Genomic DNA, 18,507 nt, shown 5'->3' on the forward strand with positions numbered 1-18,507 from the left:
ATAGCCCTAGCATTTTTTCCAGTAATTTCTTAAGCACCCAGTGACACAGTGTCTGGGCAATGACTTGAGTAGAAGTAATGATGCATATCAACAAGTAAGCGGACGAGAAAAGTGGTGATGTCTATAGCAGCAAATAAAACAGAGCCAAGGTAAAGGCCTGAGAGTTGTCCCACGGTTGTCCTTACTGTTTAATTGTTGCTACTCTCCCTTGCCTGGCTGCGCTGGTTTCCCATACCATGCTCCGAAACCCTCCGAGGGGCCAGCACATGCTGGGCATTGATCCCAAGAGACCACTGGGAGGGAAGAGAGTGAATGTGTGGATGCAAATTGCACTGTGCTGTTTCATTTCGGGGCCAGAAAACAGGCCACAGATCATTTTATTTACTAGTACAGACAGAGCTAATGGATACATTTATGCCTGAGTAAATCATAGATCTATCTCATAGCTAGCATGGGTGTGAGAGACTGGAACCACCTACTCTTTATTTCATCTAAAGCTCTCAGATTCAAGCTGACTATGACAAAGCATTAAGGACCTGAGGTGGGCACATTTCACAGTGGCTAAATTAGAAGACTCCCATCAAAAGGCTATACAGGGCTGGGCTGATGCAGCAAAGTGGTCCCTGACATTCAAGGACTGAAGACAAGTATGAATGAGCTACAATTTTCGCCTCAAAGAAATTGCATTGCGGTGTTAAAATTTGGAGGCAGGGCTGAAACTGAAAAACTACTGCCTTCAGGGACCTCTGAGGGACCTGCCTTATTAGACCTTATGAGATCTGCCTCTCTCAAATTTCAGCAGGCATCTCCAAAAACAGATGTCTTGTCTAGCAGCCTGGAAACAGCTACCTGAAATGACTATGGATGAAAAATGTTTAGTATATTGTAAGGAGGGGCTGAAGAGAGCTAAAGCAGATCCAGAACACAGTCTTGGAAGTAAACTAAAAATGATCCTGAAATGGTGTGTAAAAGGATTTGGTGGAGAGATTTTTAAGCTCCCATGTACTGACACAGCCAGAAACTGTCTGACTCATTGCAAAGAGGAACATTGCAAAAATATATATGGTACTCAAGCTGTTCTCCAAGACTGTGGAACACTTCTCCAGTGGATAAATTTTGAATTATGAAGGTAATTAACGCTTAGGGAGTGGGAGAAAAGTTGCAAAGCTAATTGCTGGCGCGAATGTGTGGCAGATATCCAGAGCAGAAAAGTGGATAGGGTGAGAAGTGGGGGCAGTCTCGCTCTAAATAAACCAAACTTCAAAATTCAAAATAAGGGAAGTATTTCCTGAAGAAACATGGGCACAGATCTGGGTTCCTAGTTCAGCATGGCCTTTCTCCATCCATTTTGAATCTCATATGAGGAGACGAGTTTACAGGCTGGAGCCCAAGGGTGTTTGGGGGATATGGTTTGGTGGTGGCAGTCCTCCACCAAGTGGAAGTCATTAAGCACTGATGAAAAGTTATGTCTGGATGACCCTCAGATGGCTTAATAAAGCTGTGACTTAAATCACGTCCTTGCATCTTGTCTTCTTCCATGTGCACGCAGGACAAAGGAACCACCTGCTTTATAAACAAGCTCTTGGTTTAAAGTTATGCCAGATACTAGCCCACTGAGACAAGCTTGTAGAGCGTCATTAGATACTCATACCTACTGTCTCCACCCCCAGAATGAGATCTCCATGCAGTGGTCTTATTGGGAATGCAACTTTACAATTTCACTGTCTCTTATAGGCTCCCTTACACCATGCAGTTTGATTTCTCTGGTAGCTCACTGACTCAGTAGCATCATTTTTATCTCTAAAACATTTGGAAGAGCTTGTTTACTCCAAATCCAATCTCTACTGCTGCTCCTCTCCTCTTTCCTGGTAAATTCCTTTATCAGTGGGCAGTGTGCAATGGTGTTTCCAGAACTTAGCATTTGGGATGGCAGATGGGGAGCGAAGAATCTTCTTACGGAGGCAGGGAACTGTGCTAATCACTCCTCTGCCCACTTCAGGAATTGTTCATTTACAGCATCCATTGCAATCTGTTGTATTTCAAAGCTGCTGTTGATCCATTTTTTGTTCCCCAAATTATTATGATATGGTGTCCTTCTCCCTTCTGGAACTGAACTGAGATCAGCAGAGCTATACTAAGACTGAAGTTTGCCTTTATGTTTTCTGAGGATAGTGAAATGAACAGAGAAAGTGCCAAGGATCTTCAACTGAACAGAGCTGAACTGAGAAAATTAACTCACAAAGCAGGCTAGAAATTGCCTTACCTGTCGTACATGACTGATAAATGACAGATAATTTTATGATGGAGGAAAAGGCAGACTCATTCAATTAAACTAGTTTTAAAAGATTTCAGACCTCTAAGGTAAGAGGTGAGCAATGTCCCTGTGTTATAATTCTCCCATTGCTTCCTGGGTGACAAATACTTTTTAAGCACATTTAATGTGCCTTTGGATGGACTGCTTATGGATGAACAGGGAAAAGCGCAACAAGCAGGAGTCTGCCCTTTGATCTAAATGAACCAAATGTGTAGGTGTATCTGAAAGCTTTGCACAACTAGAAAGAAAGATCTGGGCTTTTCCTGAAAGCCTGTCTTCAAGCTGCATGAGTGTAGTGAATATACCTGAAGGCACTATTTAGCACAGTCTTCTCAATGTATAATTAAAGATGAGAAGGAAAAAAATAAATGCATACATCGCTATAAATATAACTGCAACACAGTCTATTACTGTCAAAAGTACAAAATAAAAAACAGTCAGGACAAAAATTCACATGATACCCATATGGCTATGCTACATTACTCTGAAAAACAGAGCCCTGCTTATCAGTTATTATATGAATGCTCACAGCCCTTTGATACTTTTCGTTTCAGTCATTCAAAGAGAAGGATTTATGACTGCTTGTCAGTTGTTTCCCTCAAAAAGAGTTTGATGGCAACAATCAAGAAGAATTTATGAAACAAGAAACAGGAGCTATTGTGGTTATATTTTTCTTTCAGTAAGATATGCAATACATTTTGTCACACAGTCCTTGTAAAGCAATATCTATGTGGGGGAAAGCTTTAAAGAAATGCTTACCGGATCACCTCCAGATGCAAAGGAAATAGATTGCATATGGTGATTTGCTATGATCTGTATGGATCAGAAAGAATAAGTGTGAGTCAGTAGGTTTTCTTACAGTTTACCTTTTTGATTTCTTTTTTGGTTTGTATGGGGGTGAATATCCAAAACCAATATCAAAATCACCTCTGTATTTCACCTGCAAGGAGTGCAAAGAGTAGCATGATAATATAAACAAACTTAAGGATGCATGTATCTATTCTGGTGTTCTTTAAAACCTAGCAGGACATGGCAAAATTGCTACATGTGCTCAGAACTCCAGTAAATCATATAGATCTGTCATACAGTATCTTTGGAGAAATTTTAATCTGCTAAATCTCACCTTCTTTATTACAGATAGTGATGAATGGAGCAAAGGGCCCTAGTCATCAAAATACTTTTCTGCTGATGCCACTCTGGTGAAATCAATGAAATCATGCTAATCTGCACACCAGCTAAGGATCCTAACATTGCTTCTAATACCTACTGTGTCATTTTATGTTTCAAACACCAACATGTTTGCAATATGCAAAGAGAATTTTGAATCTAGCTGTAATGTAGCATTGTGGACAAAATCTCAGGCATACTTCAGGGCATTTGAAATTCAATTTGCTTATGTACAATTTGAACTAATACGATATTTCTCTGGGAAGAGACAAATTGTCATGAACCTCTAATACAAGGAGAACAGCTCTGCTCCATTGCTATTCTGAGATTTAACTTATGAAATCTTTTAATAATGAAATCATGTAACAACCAAGAAAGAAAAGGTCACTTGAAAGACAATTCCACTTGATCATTTGAGTTACCATGCCAAGGAATTCATCTGATATAGGACAGGCACCTTATTTAGTGCCTCAGAGCATGTGATAATAGTCATTTGGACCTTAACTGGTCACTTTGGAGAGGGTACCACATACTTTAGAAAACTGTTTTGGAAGAAAAACAAGGCTAAAAAGATATTGTCCAGGCTGTTTTTGCATCCTGCATCTTAAAGACCTGAACTAGCAACTGTCTTCCTTGGAAACAAAAAAGCACGACATGAGTTTCTCTGGATCTTGCTGCTTCACCAAGTCAGAGAGGGTCATCAACTATTTGTAGTGCTTCTTTCATGTAAAGAGTGCTTCATTTTCAATACTCCTGCTTGTCCTACAGTAGCCTCTGAAGATGTGGTTAATTTTTAAGTGTTCAGTGGTGAAGCATCATTCCTTTACTCATCATGAGGATTTCCTTCTCTTTTTCCCATAAAGAAGTGATCCTAACAATAGAGATGAACTAATGAAGATTTGTTACACGTTTAATATTGTCACTATCTTGACTTGAAATAACTCAAATTGAAATAACCCGATCTTTTAGTTCAGCATCATAAAAAACAAAAATTATTTCAGATTGCCTCAAAACTTATTTTTCCAGATTTTAAGAATACTGAAAAGTGCTTGAAACCATCAGTTCAAGTCAGACACTTTTTTTTTTAATTCCACAGCTAAACAGTTTAGTTTAGTTTGAGGCAGGGGTATTCCTTCCCCCCCCACACCCCCCTCAAAAAAAATATTGAAACAAAGCATAGCAAATTACCAATGCCTTGCATTGCTTAAAATGAAATGATTCACTAATGTTGGCACATAGTTTAGAAACATTTCAGTCTACCCAAATCTACATTTTAAACAAATAAACAAAACAAAACAAATCAACTTCCACTCATCCCTGCTTAACATGTTCACAAAACTGTTGTGCAGTGATACATGCAATTGCTTTCCTGCTACCCCAAGGGCCAACAACACTGTCTTGTCTTGTCTTTTCTTTCCTTCCAGCTCCTCTGGGAAAAAGAGGCTATTACAGAAGTTCACAGTCATCTTCCTGGGTGGGGCCTCAAAGGGCAAAGCTGCTGGGCCATGCTTATTTTCAAATCAAATGCTTGGCACAAACAAGAAACAAGGGAGACCACAGCCAGACTGGGGATCTCTGAGAAACCAGACGTTTCCCAGGCCTGCAGCACCCAGACCAAGTCTATCTCAAAAAGAATGATGTGAGAGAAAGATAAACAGTTTTGTCAACTCAGAGAAAAGGCAAAACATCTGGGGGAGGATTCTTCCTTGGGATAAATCAGTTTAACTCCATTTCTACCCTGACGTCAGCTGAAGACAAGGCAACTTTCAGGGTTTGGCACTTTTTTAGTAGATCTGATTAACATCAAGTTCCTATGCTTCTGACTGGGGGCAACTGTCCTTATGAAAAGCACTGCTGTGTATATTCCATAATAAGGCTCCAAACTACTGCAACCAGCCATAACGCGGCTCCCACAGTCTCAGTGCTCACTGCAGAAGATGATGATGTTTTCTAAATAAGGATAAGAATGAAGATAAATCAATGAAAACATAATAATAAACGGCAAGCTTTTTAATAGACGATGTACGTATTCTTTCTTATTCTTTAATCCTGAGGCTCCTAAGGACAGAAGGAATTTTTTTTTTTTCTCTCTAGCTGTATCCGGGCAGAAAGTTGCTTGCCCTAACGCAGTATGTGGCTCACAGCAAATAGCACAGCAGTGACTACGCATGTCTGTCTGCTTTCTCTTTATATGTACCCTGAGCAAGGATTTTTCTCATCTCAGACATCATTCACAATCCACTGCAATGATTCCCCAAAGTCTGTCTGTACCTTCAGCACAATGAAGAAGAAGAAATGGGCTGTTTCAAAAAGGCTGCTTTGTCTCTCTAAAAGACTGACATTTCACTGCACTGCAAAATCCCTGAGGCTGTATTTTTAGCAGCGCCTCAGGAATAGATTGCCCTTTAAGGCTCTAAATGGGAAGAATGACAACAAAATTGGGGATGCACATTCGGTCCTTTAGTCGCTTACTCCAAATGCATCCCTTCTAACACTCTGAAAGTTTGTAATTGTACCCAACAAGAACTCCCACGACCAGAAAATACCATTTCATGTTGTAGGTCTTTTAAGAGCAAAACCGAACTACCTGAAACATGGCAAGAAGAAAATAATTCATCAAAGCTGTGTTGAATACTGGAATAAACTATGACTCCTACTATGTTTTATATTCTGTTTTCATTCATTTTATAGACATTATTGAGGAATAATAACTTTGAGCAACTGAGTATTTTGGCAGACAGCAAATAATTGTGCAGTAGGCTGTTCATCAAAAGCCTCACAAATTAATACGGCAGTTACACTCACCTGTTTTGTATCAGGAGTCATTAGGTTTAAGCTGGTGGTGGAGATATTCAGCATTATGCTCATTCCTGCAAACTGAAGATTGCTCTTTCCCAAGATGCTAGAAAGAACTTTGCTTGGTGGCTGTGAGGAGGGGGGAAAAAAGCACATTTTTGTTCTCTGTTTATGTGGGATGACCTTCATTGTACGCAGGGTTAGCTGTAATCTTAAAGGTTTCTAAAAAGTGATAACTTTTCAAAGATCATTTCATTGCAACCGCTGTTTTCCTCTGGAGATAATTTCTCATTTATACTACTACTATTACTACTAAATAATAATAGCTAGGCAGGTATTCATCCACTCTTGACCTAACAAAATAGGGGTTTTGTGAGACAGCAAAGTCTCATCTTCACCAAGGGACCAAGTGAGCAGACTAAGATGAATGCCTTAAGTCAGTATCTTAAATTGGCTTGCTCTTATTCTGTAAAAACAGCTTCAACTCCTGAAAAAAAGAAATCTATTGTTTGCTCTGCACCTACTGACTGCTCTACCCCCTTGCCACATGGAAAGTGGGACTCCAGTGATACTGATGGGATGCTCACAAAAAGGGATACGCAGTGTCATCATGCTTGTAGACTTCTTAGCAGTAGGTAAAAGCCCAGCCTTAGGCTAAAACCTCTGTATGCTGTGGTACAACATGCAGCTAAAGATTAGTCCTAACTCAGAGAATGAGTACAAAGCGTGGGAATCTAATAAAGGGGATGTAATATTATTGATAACTTCTGTAGGCCTTTCAATAGATCTTAGGAGGTTTTGTAGAAGTACAAGTTATGCTGTCAAAGCAAAATCTACAAACTTCTCACCTTTGAACAGCTACAGGGAACCACACAGCTGCATGAGAGCAGCCTCATTCAGGTAACCACGGTCTGTACAAAATCAAGCTGCCCAGCAGTAACAGATCAAGTCCTTCCCTTTGCTGTGTTTGCACTGGTGAATATTGATGCTGGTCATTAGGATATAAAAGCAAAGCTGTGACTGGAGGCAGTGTTCTTCTGCCACTGTATTTGCATTTGTCTTAAGCTGCCTGCAAGCTTGGAAAGTTTTGTCCCTAGCAGGATGGACACACTTGTGCTTCTTAACTCCTTAAAGCTTACATGTATTCAGTTTTAGCTTCTTTTCCTTCTGTTTAATTGATTAAAAATACCTACATACTGTTTGTATGTAACATTTGTGCTGCACTATTTTAACTTCATCATGTTACAGAGCTAGGATTTCATTAACTTCTCTTTAAAACAAGCCCTTTTGAATATTCTTTTTTCTCTTCTTACCTTAAACCCTCCTGATTCCCAGCCCATGCCTAAGGATCACCTGCGCACAGCATGGGTGAAGTGTGAAAACTTGGCCTCAAGAAGTACGTGTCACCTTAACCAAATTCATAAGCCACTAGTGGCAAAGACATGATAAAAGTACAGACTGGCAAAAGATATCTGTCTTTAACATTTATCTGAAATTCTGTTGCAGGGCAAATTTTCTTCTCAGCCAGTAGACTTACTTTAAAAACACTATTTCTTTTCAATAACTGATAAGCAACATTGCTTCTAAAACCAGTAATACAGCAAGGTGTCTCTCTAGGCACTTGGGATGCTGTTTAACCGACTTTTCCAATGATATTTTGCATCATTTTGCTTTCCAAGGAAAAAGATACTTTCCTCTTTACTTTCAGGTTTGACAACAAACGCCAGAGAACCTAGAAATGCCAATGAGATAAATCTGGATGGGGACCACAACCTTGAATTTCTGAGACAATTTCCAATTACGCTGTGACATAGGTTGTCACATATGCCTTATTTTACCAGTAGAAGATTCCCCATTGCAAACAAGTGGCATTTCATCCCAACCCTTTCTGATGGGATTCTGCCTAGATGGTGGAGCAGCTGGGGAAGCAGGCAGACCTTTTCCTTCACCTGCCCGTTCTCCTCCTGTGCCCCACAACACACAAGGGCTATAATTAATTGCTTTCTATGCTCCTTCCCTTAGACTTAGCATTAAATCCCAGCTTTGCTAGCCTAGCAGGCCCCTGGAAAAGCAGGCAGTGCAAGACTGTTGAAAGCCATCAGTGCAGCAGCTGAGCCGAGGCTTCCTCCACTCCTTGCCTGCAGATCCTAACTCCTGCCACACAAATAAGAATAAAAGCATGGTAATAACTGTGTCAGGCCAAGGCCCACTGGACCTGCCGTCAGTGCTGGCCACTGAGCATCGGCCACAGGTGTTTATGGAAAGAGCATAGGGAACAGAGGATCACCTGGTATGTTCTCTCCACTTCCAGAAATCAGTGATTTCCAAACTCATTAATTGTCACCAGTAGAGCTATGCTCCAAGAACAGATCTAATCCCTTGCAAAACTATGTATATTTTTGGCCTCTGCAATAGCTTCCAGCACCTATTTCCACAGTTTACTCATGCATTTTATGAAAAGGTGTGCTGGTTTCGGCTGGCATAGAGTTAATTTTCTTCCTAGTAGTTGGTATAGTGCTGTGTTTTGGATTTTAGTATGAGAATAATGTTGATAACACACTGATGTTTTAGTTGTTGCTAAGTAATGTTTACACTGGTCAAGGACTTTTCAGCTTCCCATGCTCTGCCGGGTGCACAAGAAGCTGGGAGGGGGCACAGCCAGGACAGCTGACCCCAACTGGCCAAAGGGCTATTCCATACCATATGACGTCATGCTCAGTATAGAAATCCCTTTTTGTTTGTTTTAAGCCTTCCACCTGCAATCTACAGAAGAAAGAAAAGGAAAAGGAGGGGCGTTCTACAGTAGGAACATAAAGGCAAGCCACAATCTTTTTCCTAGATGTACTCATACTTCTAGATGACTATAAAAGCAGATTCTGACCAAAAGGGCAGGAAGCAACATACAGTGGGTGAAAACAGCCAATACTTTAAATGATTAATGATCTGCAATTCTCAAAGCTGCTTTAAAGTCACCTGCCTGCTGTGCCTCGTCTCCTCTGTGTTGAACTAAGAAAATACAGTCAACTGCACTACAAGAAAAGAAAAATACCTTTCGTTTCTTGAAGGCTCCTTTGGCACCAGGTACGGCTTCACAAACACGACTGATTGCTTCCCTGAAGAGACAGAAAAAAGCTTTATGGCAAATGAATGTGTGGGTTTCTTCATTATACTTGCAATGCACTGGGAGAGAACAGCTTCAGACCATATTTCTGTTCACAAGTAAGGATAGTTAGCAGGTCAGTTAGCTCTCTTCTCAAGGCTAAAACAGGTGCCATTCAAATTTAGATTACTTCAGTGTGAAGCAGAAGACAGTAAATAGTCAATGTTAGTGTAAGGAAGAGTATCTTGAGAACTACAAAGGATAAAAATGTTTTCTCGCACTATTAAAAAGACCTTTTCTCACCGTAAATTAGAATATTTGTCTCAATACCTTCTTCCAAGTCTCATTTTTGTACCTTATTAAGCCACGAGGAATGTGATCATAAGACATGTCTTTAATCAACGTTGCTTTACACCTTATTTTTAAACCTTTCTTGTAATGTAAGGGGTAGTAACTATGATTTTTCTCACAACTATACTATGCACTTTTCCAGTCAGAGCAAAACCACCTCGCTTTAGATAATATCAGAACCCCAAAATATTCCTGGTAATATGCATGTTGCGTAGAATACACGTGATGTACAAAATTTTAATTTATATTTGTTCAATACGATCTGAATAATTTATTTGTGGCCCTATTTTTACATTGTAAGCAAAATTAATGCCCTTAACATTTTGCTTTGGTTTTCTAATATTGCTTCATTCTTCCCATCACACTCAGGTTGAATGAAAGAAATGCATGTTGAAAATGAATTTGAATTCATACTCTCTCACAGGAGAGTAACTGTATACTACAAAAACTCGTGAAATCATACTGCTACAAACAAATCATATAGATCCTTTCAGTATTTAACAACTTATTATCTGAATAGTCAATTTCGTCAGTATTTAGAATTTGCTCCCGTGCATGCAGAGACCTTCCCGTGACCGTTAGCTACAATGCTGTAACAGACCTGTCCCATTGATACTGTAAGACAGAACAGTTGCACAGGGATGAGTAAAGGTGGCTCCAAACATTGTTTAACTGTTTTAAATATGGATTGAGACTAACAGCACATTATATTTAGACCTAAAAACATGCAAATAACACGTATTTTATGCAAAAAAAAAAAAAAAACCAGAACGGGAGACAATGAACTACAAGCTAAAGAATGGTCAAAATAATCAAAACCTTGAAACATCACCTTTATAAATACATGCATTATTTTAATTTTATGCCATATGCAGGATGATATTTCAACTATGTGTTAGGTGAATTCACAGGATCAACAAGTGAGTCAGGAGAGAAATGTCATCTACGTATCAGCATTCAACATATAATAGCTCAGCAAATGTCACAGATTTATCCGTTTGCAATCAGTAATGACTATATAGTTATGCCTTGGGTGCTTTTACCTAGGGCTCAATCCAAAGTTTGAATCACCTGAAAGAATCGCACGGATTTGTTATTTTTGGGGGGTGGGTGGTTGTGGGGGTGGAAGAGGCCTTGCAGCAGGTTTAAAGTCCTGTCATTCTGAAGAAGTGTGAGATTTATAGCACGAGATAGTCAAAAAAGCTTTCAGGCACACAATCTTCAGGTCTAGAGCAGAGCTTGTTTGTTCCACAGCTTGTCTTTTTCTTTTTTTTTCCCAACTACATCTGCTCATCTAATAAAATTGCCTCTCACTGCAAACCCTGCCTTGCATATGCCCTCAAGACCATCACAGCTACAACCGCACTCCATTTCACAGCTCAGTGCTTGTATTTAGTTCCCACATTTACCACAATATGCCTTTGACTTCAAACAAGTGTTTTAGTTAAAGTAGCTACTAACTTTTCTTACAGAGCAGGTAAAAATTGGTTGGTTTAAAAGAGCAGCCCTGATGCATCTTAGAAATACAGCGCAGCAAGCATCACACACACTGATCATCATGATACTGAGACACAAGTTACTCCTGAAAATGTAATCAGGAAAAAGAAATATTCTTCTCCACCAAAAATGCTTTTCTTTGAATCAGGAAAAGCAAACAGACTTCATGTTATACAGAGCCGTCCCCTCAGCCTTGCTACTGAGCTAAAACTTGTGGTTTCCCATCCTTCTTGCACTGAACCAAATCCTTTGGAGGCTGTGGGGTGGGAAGTCCAGGCCTGTGGCAGTCCCCAACCCACTGCTCTCTTTCAGACCCATGCCTCTTGCTTCCCCAGGTGTGTCTGAGCTTCCCAAGCATTTTGGCTGCAAGGTGCTGACACAGAGGCATCACCAGCACTTCATCCTCTTTGTCTCCTCCAGGGGTTAGCACATTGAGATCCCTCATAGGTTTTGCCTCTCACAAAAACTATTTGTATTTCAGAGATATGAACTGTGCTTGAGGGATAAATTCACCTGTAACTTCCTTTCTGTTCCTGTTTGCCTCTGCCATCTTCTCTCTCTAGCAGCAACATGGAGCAGGTAGGAAGAAAAGGGAATTTTCAGGCCACCGCACCTGACAAAAAACGTTTACAAGCTTGTTATTCTTCTGGTGCAGGGCTGGGATTTGTAGTGGTTTTGCTACTGCCTCTTCTGCCTGCCAGCTCCTGATAATCTGACATAAAGCGTGTTACCCGATAGACCCATCTAACTCAAGGACCTTGTTGATCAAAACTGCCACTTGAGGGTAGGAGAGGAAATGTACCAGCTGAAGAGACTGGAGCCCAGGGCTGAGGGTTGGCAAGGCGGCCTTGGTTACTGTTGTACGCCCTGCCTCGGCAGAGCAGGGAAAGCACCACGCAGCTGAAAAGCTAGGATATGCATCCTCTCATTCAGTAACAAAGCGCTACAGACTTCCAACTACCTTACTACTTCTAGTAAAATATCTTGGGTTTACCGAACTCAGTGTTCCCGAAGTCTGCAGGAAGACTGGAAGCTGGGGGGAAGGAACTGAGAAAGGTGACAGCTTCTTGAGATACGCGTCAGATGAGGCAGGACGTCTGAACTTGAATTTAACAATTCTTTTAACTTCAGTTTTTGAAACTTTGTGAATACTAAATGTACTCAAGCAGCTGCAGGGTTTAAGTTAACAATGCTTTTGGTGAAAATGCTGGGAACTCCAGGAAAGATATTCATGGAGCAATCCTGCCTAGGCAAGGTCAGAGCGGCCTGGCAGCAGCTCCTTGTGTACCTGCAACAAAAGGCACAGTACTTCTCCCACCTGGGAGTTAGTACTGTGGACTAACTAGGTTCTGTAAGACTCCTGTCTTACAGAAGTATCTGATGAAAACAGGAAGAAAAAGGATGGCTGAATACCCTCCGCTGCACTGATAGACACTTTTTCCAGGGGAAGGTTCACAGATCTCTCTGTTCAGAATATTCTAGATCCTTTTGGAGGGGGTCTTTACACAGATAGCCTGGTGATGTGGAAAAGACATCCTAAAGACTTCTTTCTAGCTTGCATTGCCAGGCAGTACAGGGCAGATGTAAGCTTTTGTTGCAGCAAATCAAATTTGCAAATGCCTCTGCAGCATGAACACCTGAGCTATAAATCAAGCCCAGAAATACACAGTGCTGCTAGGTTCAGAGTGCTGTTACCTGACTTGTGCATGCAAACACTTGTCTAAGGAGGGCAAAAGCAGAAGTTCTGGACATATCTGCACAGCTAAACCATTGCAAAGAGTTTGGAAAAGTAGGATGTGACTTCATTTGCTTCCTTTCCAATAAGAAAGTTATTCGACACAGACACACATTACACCTTTCTAAGCCACATGCTGTTCCATTAGCTAGGCTCAGATAAATACCAGTGTAGAGTTCTCTTGATCTCTTGTAAAATTAGCTACTGCGCTGTCTGCAGTAGGGACCACATGCTGAGTTCCAAATCTGTCCAAGAGTATTTTCTGCTTGCAGATGGTCATACTGTGGAGTCATTTTCTTGGCACAAAACATGTTGTGTATTTTGAATATAATTTCAGCATGCAAATGTATCCAGTGAAAAATTACTGATATGCATTTTCCGAGGCTGACCTATTCTGCTTTAAAGTGACTTGACATCTCTCTGAGACAGAAAAAAAGACATTTTACATTGCCATTTTGTTCCATTAAAAAGGCTAATGCCCTGATATTTTTCATAGCTTTAGTCATATTTTACTCTGACTGTTATATAAAGTAGCCCACTCAGGAAGCTCAAATCTGTTCCTCTGTGAAACACCATCACATGAAAATACCCTCCCTTCTTGTGGTTTCAATGATTTTTTTGGCTGTGATGCTAGGTTTTGTTGTTGCTGTTCTTAATTAATATGATTTAATTGATTAAAAAAAAGAATTCTGGAACTCATAGTTTCACGGAAATGACAGGCACATACAAATTGCACAGATTTTCTCAACATATTTGGAAAAAGTATAGCCATCTCAAATTTTGAGATGAGAAACTGTGACTAGTTTTTAGTCTGAAATGTTTTGTATGACAAGACTTTAAAAATACCAATATTCTCTTGTTAACATCTAGTATCCTATAGTTCCCAGGTTTATCTTTGCCACCTCCAAAGCGCAGGGCTTCACAGGTTAAAAAACCAGACATCAAAAGATGGACTTTTTAAATGAAAGCATGACATGTCTAGAAGAATTGTACAGAAGGCTCCCAGTTATTTCTTAACAGTATTATATTCCTGACAATTTTTTTAATAATTTATAAATCATTCCTAAGTGTTGTACCAGTATTTGCCAAGGAGAAAGAAAGTCTATACTAAATATAAAAATAACTTGCTTCTGAAAAAGAAAAAAACAGAGACCAAAAATACTTTTTTAGAAATCTGTTTAATAATTGAAATACTATTTGTTCATTTGCAAAACAGGTAAAATGAGCATGTGCTGTCTGAAGTAGCACAGGGGACATTCACAGGCTCTGAAGACTAAACCAGTATATTACAGTTTACAGAACTTTAAACGTCAACTGCCAAATTGACCATGTCTGGAAGATGTAAGGCTGGTGAAGTAGCTAAAGAAAACAGGACAGAGAGTATGGATAGAAAGGGGAGGCTAACTGTGTGGCGTGGATGTGCCTACTGCCAAGAATTCAGAGTACCCTGTGGGGAGTACCCCTGCGGGGGAGCCTCCCCAGAACGTGGCACAGGGACCAAGCGATGCCATTTGTCACACCAGCCTGACCGAAGTGAAGCCTGTCCTGACCACACAAGTGACGGAAAGCCTGGAAGAAAAGGAGTGGAGTAAGGTGACATCGTCAGACGTGGCACGCGAGCTGTTTTCACTCGTAGAGCAAGGAGACGACAACTCCTCCTTTTCTTCTCCTCAGCTCCTCATTTTGTTTCTTGAAACGGAGTTTTCTCACATGTAGAAAATCTACAAGCAGAAAATGAAAGGAAGCTGGCCGATTTCATTTTTGGTTATTGAATAAACTTTATACAGTAAAAGGGTTGGCTTTGGCAACTGTTAGACACAGAGTACCACGTGCTTTTAGGCATGTAGGAGGCAATCTATCCAATGGTTGTTATTCTTACGCTCCTGCGTCTTCAGTGTGAGACTTACATCAGTCTGCTAAGAGAAGTCAATGCACTTGAGAGGACTCTTTTGCTTTTACTGCCAAAGAAACTTTTTATCCATTGGTATGCTCAATGACAGCTCTGTTCTCAGTATTTACAGATGATCTAACTTTAAGGAATATTTGAGGCAATTTCAGTACAATCTGTACCTTTTTTTATAACATGCAAGTAAGTGTCAGAAACTCTGCTTCATTCATCAGTAACAAAGAAGTCTACCTGATCTTGATGACTTCTTCCAATATAGCAGTTCTGAACAATGGTCTTATTTTTAGAAATGTATAGTGAAACTGTTTACCCAGTGGCACACCTTATTTAGATATATCTCTTCACTCTGCATACACACAGAGTCAGATTTGAGCTTAGCAAAACTGGAGCAAACATACCCGTTTTTTCCTTATAGCTATGGCAAATGTATGCCACCAAAAGGCGATGCCAAAGAGGCATACAGCTGCTCCTCCGCTGCTGAGAACACAGTCATATATATCTGCAATTAACCATTATTTAGATTCTGACAATCTTGGTCCAAAATTTGGGGTATCTTTCAAAGAGGAAACCTCTTAAAATATTGGTTGCAGCTTTTATGAACATAAAGTGGGGGTATACTAAAACCTTGATGTTGAACGCACACCTACAAAAGCCTTCCTTCTGCACAACCCTCCAGCTGTCAAGAACAAGGTCAATCATACAAAAAAACTACAGAAAAATTTACTTGGACGTTTAGATCTGTTAGGTAGCTCCAATCCTTTAACTTCTTTTGTGACCTTCAGGCTTTTTTCCACTCAGCCTGGTCTCTAACTGTTTATTCTAGTAGTGGTCAGGGAGATGGAGAGAGACAAATTAAAACTTGTTGCTAAATCAGGATTATAGTAACCTCCAAACCGGGTCCAGCCTCAGGTCATTTACTATAGTATCTTCTCTCTCAAAAAATAGCCCATAGCAGGTATCTCAAAGGAAGGAAAAGGAAACCTTACAAAAGTAAAATGAAAAAATTTAGTCTAATGAATATTTTTCTCTAACCCCTAATTGGGTTCGTGTCCAAAGCAGGACTTTGGAGATAGATATCTTCCACAACCTCTTTTTTATTAGAGGGTTAAAGTTCTAACAGTGCCCTTTTGATAACCCCATAAGATATATGACATTTTATAAATATACAAGCTGTATTTGCCAAAAAGGACCATCCAGCGGTGATGAACTGTCTGGTGTGATTGGACATGTCATACAAAAGACTCTCAAATTCCTTATGCCTTTGTTTCTCTGTGTAATCAAGCTGCTATTAGCAGAAGAACTCGAGAGTGTCTGTTTCCAAGGTGCTAGGCAGTTGTTAACTTTGCATTGCGATTTGCATTTAAAACATGTTAAGACCACTCCGCCTCAGTCCTGCTTCTGCAGAACCACGTGGAGTCACCAGATTTCTGAAAACCCAAAAAGGTGGTGCCTCTATATCCATAACTGCTTTCCATTTGGCTTTCAACTCTCCACCTTCCCCATACCCTGAGAGACTCTTTGCTTTCTCACAAAGACAAGGGGAATTGGGGAACTCAATTAATTACTCTTACTCAGGCTTTGCATTACCATATATTAGTCGAATTAATCCAAATACTAGCTAACATTTTCCCCACTAATACTACATTGAAAATGAAAGATTTCAATGTTAGGCATACAAGACCCTATTTATTCTAACCTATTTCTGTGCTAATGACAGCTAAATGAGCAAATGTAAATTATTCTCTGACAGTATCAGGCACTATAGCTGTCATTGCCCCACTTAGAGGTGTGCCGTATGAATTATAAGGATGTCCCCATCCACTTTTGGAAATCTTGCTTCCTGGTGAACTGAGCAGTAGTGAGCACCCTGTGCTTCCCAGGGCTTTGGCCCTGAAGAAACTGTGCACAAGGAAAGAGGATTCTCATTCACACCCCTTCCTGCATACAGCTCTGTATCCAGACTGCGGTGAGGGTATGCATGTTCTGCCATCCCCTAAGCACCATCCCCTAAGCATTACCCCACATCCAGAGTCCACGTAGCAGAAAGCAGGGGTGAACCACACTCACCTTCCAAGCAAGAGAGCGTGTTAAGGAGGAGACTGAATACAGAATTCACTGCAGATAACATGTTACCTATCCACCTTCAGAAATCACAGGGGAAACATTCTTCCTTTTCAATGTCTTCCGTCCTTTTTTCAGTGATGCTTGCTGACAGTGAATTTCTGCGAAGAATACAGATGTGGTTGAAAGAAACACTACATCAACTAAACTTAATTCCTATTGTTTGGCATTGGACTCGAAACCAGCTCTAAAATCTGGATTTCCATCATCTCCCCTCCAGAAGCTTGGGATATTGGCATAAATGGCTTTGGTTTTCACAATTAATAAAGTTCAGGCCCCCAATTTCAAGAGGAATCTCTTTCAAATTGTTCAGCCCAACAGAGTTCATGGAGAGGACTGGGATCAGAGTTTGGATTCAGGTCCACTGCTGATACAAAGTATTTCAGTCCTCCCCTCTACTTGCTATTAACACAACATGCAATATAATGTTTTACTCAGCACGAGGAGGTGTGACTTTCTGAAGCTGCATGCAGTAAACTGATTGCATTCAATTAGATGCCAATGAACATGCAGCCTTGTAGTATGACATTGCTGTACGACAAACAGTGCATGCAACATTATTCTAATTCAATCCAGTGCATAACTACACTCATGCGTACAACACAGCAGTGAAGACTCATTACACTATAACAGATTTAACAATAAGCATACAAACATACTATATGAACTGCAAACATTGCACATGTTGCGAAAGAATTTTACCTGATTTTTTTTTTTTTTTAATAAACAGCCTGAGGGCACAAAGGGCCTGGCCTCACAAGCTTAAGAGTGGCCCCTTTCTGTGACGATGATGGTAGGTTTCAGATGATCTTAGGACCGTTTGCCACCTGTGGTTAGCTCAGTGGTCTTGCCTGCCAGTCCTCCTGTTCCTCCGCTATGTTGAAAATTAAATGCTTCTGTTCGTCTTGCTGCCCAAGAAAGTCATCTTGACTTCACACGTGTTACAAGAATTATCACTGGGTAATTAATGATGCAACATGTGGATTCAGCTGGCTTTTATTTATCATTATGCATAACTGCTGACCCTTGGCTTGCACATCCATTTATTTGCTCAAGAATTCACATGACATTACACAAAAGAATAAATACCACTGATTAATACTACTCTAGTTCTCCTATTTCTCCTGTAGTGAAAGAATCTTGAGACATCAAATGTGTAATGATAACGGGAAAAATCTGTTATAAATTGTACATAGCTGTTCATTTTTCCTCAAATCAGATCCAACATTAGGATAACAATACCTTTTGTCAGGCACCAGCGAGGTTGTTAAGATCCGATGGAGTATGACAAGTGAAAGTGCTTGCTCACTGCTTTCACACAAAGATAAATGTATTGCTGCAAGTTTTAACATTTTAATTTACAAAAGTGAAAAAGCAAAACAAAAACAAGTCATAGGCCAGGTACAACAGTGTTAGATGGCACAGGTTGATTTTTCACATGACTGTGACAAGGATGGAAAGACCACTGACCAAACTGTTTACACTGGGACTGCAATCCAGTTCCTGGAGTTGAAGTCCCA

General features: G+C 40.2%; 1 protein-coding gene across 1 annotated transcript in view; it reads right to left on the reverse strand.

Moving 5' to 3' along the window:
* SHC3 (SHC adaptor protein 3) overlaps nucleotides 1–18,507 on the reverse strand; it is a 57,585-nt gene that overhangs the window by 14,841 nt on the left and 24,237 nt on the right. The window contains exons 3-5 of the mRNA XM_072859349.1: nucleotides 9,327–9,390; nucleotides 6,287–6,406; nucleotides 3,074–3,127 (exon numbers count right to left, since the gene is read on the reverse strand). Of these exons, the coding sequence (XP_072715450.1) occupies nucleotides 3,074–3,127; nucleotides 6,287–6,406; nucleotides 9,327–9,390 (238 nt within the window). The remainder of the gene's footprint in view (nucleotides 1–3,073; nucleotides 3,128–6,286; nucleotides 6,407–9,326; nucleotides 9,391–18,507) is intronic.

This window comes from Ciconia boyciana, chromosome 4 (genome assembly GCF_034638445.1).
Source record: "Ciconia boyciana chromosome 4, ASM3463844v1, whole genome shotgun sequence".
NCBI lineage: Eukaryota > Metazoa > Chordata > Aves > Ciconiiformes > Ciconiidae > Ciconia > Ciconia boyciana.